At 40.1% G+C, this 8398-nt stretch overlaps 1 protein-coding gene across 1 annotated transcript; it reads right to left on the reverse strand.

Annotated features, from left to right (window-relative positions):
• Positions 1-1261: 1261 nt before the first annotated feature.
• On the reverse strand, positions 1262-7363 carry LOC111871410. Its single transcript, XM_033754238.1, has 6 exons — positions 7243-7363; positions 6326-6478; positions 6011-6147; positions 3315-3447; positions 1841-1966; positions 1262-1311 (listed from the first exon to the last, which is right to left on the reverse strand). Exons 1-6 carry the CDS (start codon positions 7361-7363, stop codon positions 1262-1264), a joined length of 720 nt encoding a protein of 239 aa, XP_033610129.1.
• Between the last annotated feature and the right edge of the window lie 1035 nt (positions 7364-8398).

An 8398-nucleotide genomic window follows, 5' to 3' on the forward strand; every position in this document is an offset into this window, starting at 1 on the left:
GTGAAAGGCTTGTCATGGTTAAGCCACGCCTCTGTACTGTACTTACCAAGTACACTAGTGTCAAATGCATCTGTGTCACCTGACACAGTGAAAGAGTATGGATCTTTTGGATCCTGGTTCCACTCTATGCTGCAGTATCCGGGTGCCAGCTGAACACCCACTCCATAGTTGGTACTGGCAAGCTGTTGAGTGCCTTGTGGAAACACAGAATAATGAGAATGGAGAAGGGGGATTCAACATCTTGCATATTTAATCACATCCTTTGGTAACTTACATAAATAAAATCCAATTACAATGCCCAGAAGTCTTGCATCACAAATTAACCAACCCTATGGAACAGAGTCCTTGAAATGCCAACAACTGCTCCACTGGTCAACGAATTTCTAGTGTTTCATAGATATTTGAAGGTTTATTGTTGCGTTCATAACAGCCTACCTTAACACTTAAAAAACTTAATGATGTAGAGCCTTTCTTGAGAAGCTAATAGTTGCTTAGATATGCGAGGAAATCCCTGCCTTTTGTGGAAGCCAAATGTTCATTACAGTGTTCAAAACAGCTCCCTTCCTTACACCAACTGTCCATGGAGGCAGCAGGTTTCTCAAAAATGTTAGTAAATATCTGCTGAATTACATGGCATGACATTTTGTAAGACGTGAACCTTCAGCTGCATCTCTTTGTTCCACGTGGCTTATTTTATGATGCTGTCAGTACCTCAGACTACACAGCGTTTAACAGTAAGATGATGAATTGCAAAGTATTTAGAAGGAATCAGTTACAGCATAACTGAGTTAAAATCCATGTATTTGGCCGGAAGGATTAAGGAAAACTATCACAAACCCCAGTCAAAATAGCCAGTGACCTTGACGAAATTTGAACTGATCACTTCCTGTATGTGTATCTCAAACGTTATAACTACACCAGTCTGCTCAATACATGCCGCCTGTATGTTTCTACATTACATGCATGTGCTTTTGCAGTAAAGTTATTTGTCACATACCAGAACTACTTCTAGAGACAGAAGGGTAGTTGAAACTCTTCACATGGCCTTCGATTTCTCTGAAGTACATCAGATAACCAGCTGGAGCTGAAACATGCAAACAAATAATACAGAAGAAGCTGCAATTATCACTGTCAGTGTTAAATTTGGAGGCAATAATATATTTAGAAAACAATTTCTGTGCACATGTAACATTTCTTGCTTAAATACCTGATTACATTATCTTGAAAATGTATAGAAAAACATACATGTACTACTCCCACACTAAGATATGGAAGGTGACAATGGATACATCTGCAGGATGTCTCCTCTATCTGTAATCATGATGACATCTGATTCATGCTTGTTTCTTTCTTGGCTTAACCTTCAACCCCGAAGGTGGAGTCAACATGTTCTTCCAAAATGTTAGTTGACTTTCAACAGACCACATAGAATTATATGCCAGAAGACAGACCTCTTCATAACCACTGGTGTGAGAACCTCAGATCCTACATGGATGGTACTTATAGCTACATTTTACAGTTATTTTGACAAATGTACATTTGGGATTCATTTTTTACCATGAGATACTGCCAATTGCGAGTATACTGCTAAAAATGGCAGGCTGATAGGTGTGTGAGGGACTGGAAATAGAAGCATTGTGCTGGAACTCATATTACAAGGTTCTCTATCATCTGATCTTCAAATTCAATGTTCTTAGGCAATGACCTCAGCAATGAATTACCTCTATTTTAAGATTTTCCTCAGTTTAGTTTTCAAATATACTGTTGACCAAATAAACCTTAAATATGGGTCTCACTACATCAGTAATCATGCATGTTCATTCTTTGTACAAGCACTAACCTTTGTCAGGGCTGTTACACTCTATTTGACTGATCTTCATGTTCCACTTGGGAATGCCGGATGCTGATTTGCTGGTTACAATGTTTAATTTTATTTGGGTATTCTTTGGGTGGAAGTCCACATACACTGCAATAAATTAAGTTTGTTTGAATGCTTTTACCCTTATAAATTACAAATTAAACAAATAATTTATCACTAACAATTAAAAGTAGAAAAACTGTGTACTTTGCAACAATGGCCCATTTTCTGTCTGCTCAGTTTGTACCACTTCCTTCAGTCTGTGAATCCTACTGCAACATTTGTGAATATGGTGTTGTGTTGCAGGCAGGGGGAAAAGTAATTTCAGCATCTTGTGTAACCAGTTTATCTCCATATTTAGCAAAGTATACACTTGCAAGGTTTCATTTTTATTGGAAAAGTATTTCGTGATATGTGATTATTAATTCAAGGCCTCTTCCAAATGATTCTCCTTGCATATATAATGATTCATAACAACTGAATGCTGTAGTGCAAAACAAAATACATGTACATCTGCATTATTACCATTCTCATTACCAATTGACATATCTTTCAGTATAAAACTAATATGAATCCACTGATTTACAAAAATTTAATAATGCTTCAGCACAACTCATAGACATAAGACATGAAACTTCTATGGGGACTCAGAACATTAAAATATTCTTCTGTGATGAGTCATGTCAGTTCATAGAAGAGATCAAGTGCTTCAGAGATCTTTGTCTCCTTCCATCTGGGAATCATGTGGACCCATTGTTCCTTGATGACAGTGCCAGAGAAGGTCTCCAAAATGTTCTATTTATGCTCTGAATCGATAATTTGGGTTGCCTCAGATGATTTTATCACAACTCATGAAGTCTACGTTGCTTTTTTCTGCAACCAACCAAAGCCACCGTTCCCTTATCCATCCTGTTGGGAGATCACTCATCTTACAGTAAGCAGAAAAGTGCCTCATAAGACAAATAACAGTATGTTACTGGAATCAAATGGTAAAGCTAAAGCTATCCCTGTAACAGGCCGTGAAGGCCCATAGGGTTGTGAGATGTCAAGGTTCACACATTTTCTCTAGACAATCAGCTCATCAGATGGTGGTTGGGTTGTCAGAGTTAAGAGCCAGCCTCCATTTTCTCCCAGGAAAATTCATGGTATTCATTTCTGTTAGAGGCTGACTCAACCCCAAGAAAATAGTGCAGCTGGAAGGATTAGGTCAATTAAAAAACTGAATGACCTCAATGGGAATCGAATCTAGGACCTTCTGAAATTAAATTGATAAATGAGAAAATGAATATGTATGAGTTTTTCTTCTTAAGAATGAATAACTAAACGCATGAACCTGAATATGTACAAGGTGTGAAACTTCATTAATTTTCAAGAGTACTCTCTTCCATTATATGATGGAATGCTGTCCAAGAGAAGTTCACGCCTAATGAGGAGATGCACAGAGTTATTCTCTTACCGTGATGGCCGGCGTTTTCACCACAGATTTTAGGTACTGCTGTAATGCCATCTATTACTTCAAGGTAGTCATCAACACATTGGCCACGCACATCTGGCTGAGCAAGACTGAAGTCAAGAAAGTCGATACGTAACTGTTTGGAGAAAAAAAAAGCAAAGATTCATGTTGATTTTAATCCCTGATATTTGCATCCTGTGGCAGTGAAGTGTCTGCTGATGTTTTGCTGCCTCCACTTTCAGAGTTGAAGTGAACAGGTTCGGTGGGGGTTTGTGTACATATAGATTTTCGTACAGCAGTAGTTGGGGGGAAGGGTGGTGGGTGGGGCAGGGTCCTAGCCAATAGGGGCTGTGGCCCCTTCAGGGCAACCAGGCATGCCCAAACCTACCAGAAACTGGTGTTCCCAAATGATAAGCCATCCCATTTTGGTGAGTCACAGACACCCGTGAGTGTATTTGACAAAAATCTACATATACATGGACACTCACCCACCCTAAAGACTCAAGCAGCATGAGCCTCCAAAACTTCAGCAAGCTGTTCACATTCACACTGCGCAAAAGCACAAGAAAAGAATCAGAATCAACAATGAACCACCACTCAAAACTAACTCCTGAAGCTGAGCCCTTCTTGAGAAGCCGCCAATTGTGCAGATACTCAAGAACTTCCCAGCATTTTATGGAACCAGAGGTTCATTACCATGTTCACAAGAGCCCTCCACTGGTACCTATCCTGAGCCAGATCAATCCAGTCCATACCATCCCATCCTGTCTCTCTAAGATCCATTTTAATATTGTCCACCCACCTACGCCTTGGTCTCCCCAGTGGTCTCATTCTATCTGGCTTCCCCACCAATATCCTATATGCATTCCTCTTCTCCCCCTTCGTGCTACACGCCCTGCCCATCTCATACTTCTTCAGTTGATCATTCTAATTATACTTGGAGAAGAGCACAAGTTATGAAGCTCCTCATTATGCAGTTTTCTCCAACCTCCTGTCACTTCATCTCTCTTGGGTCAAAATATTCTCAACACCCTGTTCTCAAATACCCTCAGTCTATGTTCCTCCCTTAATTTCAGAGACCAAGTTTCACACCTGTTCAGAACCACAGGCAAAATTATAGTTTTGTATACTCTAATTTTTACGTTTTTGGACAACAGACGAGAAGACAAAAGGTTCTGGACCGAATGGTAGCAAGCATTACCCGAGTTCAATCTCCTCTTAATTTCCTCCTGAATCAGGTTTTGATTTGTTATCATCATTCCCAAATATCTGAACTGTGCCACGTTTTCAAAATATCTGTTTTCTATCTTTATGTCATGATTTTGCCCTGCATTTTGGTGATGAGACAGCAACATATACTTAGTTTTCTCTGTGTTTACTTCTAGACCAACCTCCTTACTAGCATCAATTAAAGTCTGTGTGTTTTTCTTTATAGTATCTACATTATCACTGCAGATTCACATCATCAGCATAGACCAATGGCTGATGTGTCCCATATCTGGATGTGGCAAAGATTACTCCTCTAACTCCATTACCATTTCTAGTTTCATGTAAACTCTCATTCCCAATTGCCAGTTTGAAAACGTCTTAACTCTCTACTTTGGCATTGAAATCTCCTAACAAAATTTTCATGTGGTGCTTCGGTAATTTATCAAATATATGTTCTAGTTCTTCATAGAACCTGTCCTTTATATCATTAATTTTATCTTCCGTTGGGGCATGAACATTCAGAACGATGATATAATTGGAATTTGTAAAGCCACTTTTAAGAATGGAAGTTCAGTAGGATAAACTATGTTTCCTGAATGAAGAATATCTTCAGTGCTTTAGACAGGATCATGTCCCTCTCTATGTCACACTTACATGACATCACTATAAGCCCAGCATAGCTCACATAGCTGGAGATATGCAACCATGCAGTACATGCCCTGCCCATTTCACCCTCCAAATTCTTGACACCCAGATAATGAATTTCAAGTCAAACAGATTATAATAACATGAATTCTAAAAGCTTTGTGATATAAACCCCTCCTTCTTCAAATAATACATAAATTTACATGACCTTTCATCTTTGCCAGTCAAAAGAAAGTTTTCCTGAACCGTAAGGCTGTGCAGTATCCGCAGAACCTAAGTAGCTTTACAGCCTCACTGCAACTGCATCATGTTGTACATTGTTCCTGTACTGTCATGAAGAAAATCTGAAGTGTTTTGTTGGCTGCAGCTACATTTCCTGAAAGCATCTCCAATAAATCTTACTGACTGTAAAAAGGTAAAGTTGTCACTGTGCTCAATTATTTAAGCACTCTGCCATGAAAACATATGGGGGGAATGGAGGTATAACTCATATATTCTTGACCTCAGCACCAGATGGAGTCAAGTGGTCAGCTTCGTGACCTTGCATCTTTACCCCTGAGGAAATAGTCCTCAGTGTCCATTGGATAGGAGGGTGAGCAGACCCCAGCACTGGTCTGCACGCTGTGGACAAAAAAGAAAATCTTGTCCTGCTGGGAATCGAACCCAGACAGTCCAACCCATTGCTATACGGACTGAACTATCCTGACTCCTACTTATTGACTGTATTTTAAACAATTCTTCAAGAAGTCAGCGACCCCCCTGGGTGTTACAATCCAGAGTTTGAGAAACCATTGACAACATTGCTTCACAACTTTCTGTTTGTTACGAACATGTTCTTTTCTTACCTGACAAATATTTTTGTTACTCTTGGAGACTGTGAGGGGGCAGAACGGGTTTAAGTTTTCTCTAGATGGTGTAGGTAAGTCAGGGTTGGTGAAATATGTGACCTTGTTATTCGTAGATGAGTCACATGACCTGTAAACTGCAAAAAGAACACTGAAAAACTGCTGCAACATCTCTTATAAAAGAATATATGTCATACAGCAGTTCAGCATATGAAACAATCACATGCTTTCATACAATTTCTGTGCTTCAAATATGCAGCCATGAACCAATATAACAACTTAAGGTCCCAGTCTGACCCACATCAACACACTTACTGACACAGCAGACACCCAAATTATAGGCACAGGTCCCAGATAGTGTGCCTTGCAAGCCGGAGCACTGTCTCCTTGAATAGCATGTTCCTTGCAGACCACCGGCTCCAGTGCACTGAACACGAGTGAAGCTGATTATATTTAAAATTGAGTCACCTTGAAACATAAAAGATATACAGCTCATGACAAACTGGCAGAAGCTATGCTCCTACAAAAATATAGCCATACCATAACTTGTATAAGAATACAATATTTTATTCATTCATTGTTTGTTTAATTATGTTGTGCTTAGCTCAGAATATACTGTGTCAAGTGGTCAGAAGATTACTGAATAATGAATTGGAAAGGAATTGGTCATGTCCTAATTCGGGGAAATTTCCCAGCATTTGAAACGGAGGGGCAGAGAACAACGAACATTCTCAGGAAGGAGAGCTACGCTCCATGCAGAAATCTGAAAATGCTTCTTCCTGAATACATGGTAGACTGCTACCATGCACTTAATTAAGCATCACGTCAAGACAATATGTAGGGGAGTTAAGATATACACATAGTTCCAGGTAATCTTAGTCTCAGTGCTAGATGGACGTGAGTGGTTAGCTTCATGACCTAGCTGCCTTACCCCCAAGGAAAAGCACCGGTCCTCACTGGATTGGAAGTTGGGTGGGCTCCAGAAGCAGTCTAGATGCTGTGTACACAAGAAAAATTTCTTGCCCTTATTGAGAACTGAACCCTAGCTGCTCAGTTGTACAGCTGTAGCCTAGATGGTCATCATACTGTCTACTGTTCCCTACCAAATTTTGCAGAAATCCTTTAATTCAAAGCAAAGTTGTTTCCTTTTACAAAGGCAAAGAAGAGTCAAAGATAATAGGTGCCCTCCATGTTTGTGAAATTTATCCAAAAATTTAATTTTTACAACTTACTGGTACTTCTCTCATCATGGTTCATTGCAGACCTATTTGTCCAATTGCTGTTCACCAAGCTCTCAATCTCTTTGCCCCTGACAGCAAAACAGAACACCAGCAACCACAACAGATGCAACATGGCAGCAGTCAGCCTTCAGACAGATCAGATGTGAAGCAACTTGTTCCCTACCTCATATAGTCCAGCAATATTTGTACATCCCATTAATTGTTCTGCCCAAAATGAGGTTCCTTTCAACTCAGACAAGACCACAACACAACCCACTCAATTATTGTTTGCTCCCAATTACATTTTTAAACACAGTTAAGTAGGACTAAGGATGTTTGCAGATGTGAATAGACAGACAGATGATCAAACAGACAGTGTTTGTCATTCATAACTCTGTGTGCTGTGACATTTGAAAGAGACCAGAGTAATACAGTACAGTATTGCAGTAACAGACTTAATCTATCTCACAATGGGTGTAGAGGAAGCATGGATGACAGCTGGAGGCAAACAGGGCATGTCCCCCCATATTATTTAAAATAATAAAAATTTGAAGACAGACAGAAATATACAAAATAATAATATTGTGGCATGTAGGCCCATTGCTAGGCAATGACCACGAAATGAGCTGATACATAACAGTCGTTGCTAGGTATTGTCTCTGTAAACAACGGCTGTTGCTAGATAATGGACACAATAGACATGCATGCAACAACAGAACAGCTGTTGGGGGCGGTGTTCTTTCTGCAGTCCATGCCAAGGCTATATAATGACAGACAGATACCATAAGACAGACATTAAACCATGTGGAGGCATGGTCGAATACCTCTACCATGACCCTGCGAGTCATAGGAGGTGATGGAAAAGGAAGTCTCAAATCTGAGACAGTATAACAGTTTTGAGTCCCAAGGGACTGGGACCCAAGGAAGGCTGTGCTAGCAAGGGCCAGCAGCATATACAAAGACAGGCCTGTCCTCGTCAGAGAGGGCGCCCCAACAAAAACAAGATCATAACTGTCCAACAGTAACAAGTATCTGGTCATGAGCCCCAGATGGGGCTTGACACCAAGACTTACTGACTGACAGCCAGTTGCAATGTGACTTTGTCTTGATTAGAAAAGACGCTTGAAATAGCAGTGAGGGCAACAGAAGGTTGGTGTGAAATAGTCGC

This window comes from Cryptotermes secundus, unplaced genomic scaffold (genome assembly GCF_002891405.2).
Source record: "Cryptotermes secundus unplaced genomic scaffold, Csec_1.0 scaffold261, whole genome shotgun sequence".
In the NCBI taxonomy this organism is placed as follows: domain Eukaryota; kingdom Metazoa; phylum Arthropoda; class Insecta; order Blattodea; family Kalotermitidae; genus Cryptotermes; species Cryptotermes secundus.

What these genes read in the sequence shown, in the direction of transcription:
- LOC111871410 (XM_033754238.1), bottom strand. Translation starts at nt 7,363, where the DNA reads ATGTTGCATCTGTTGTGGTTGCTGGTGTTCTGTTTTGCTGTCAGGGGC. An exon ending in CCATGATGAGAGAAGTACCA is followed by an intron (nt 6,479 to 7,242) that starts GTAAGTTGTAAA and finishes TTATGTTTCAAG; the next exon opens with GTGACTCAATTTTAAATATA. An exon ending in GTGTAACAGCCCTGACAAAG is followed by an intron (nt 1,312 to 1,840) that starts GTTAGTGCTTGT and finishes TCATGATTACAG; the next exon opens with ATAGAGGAGACATCCTGCAG.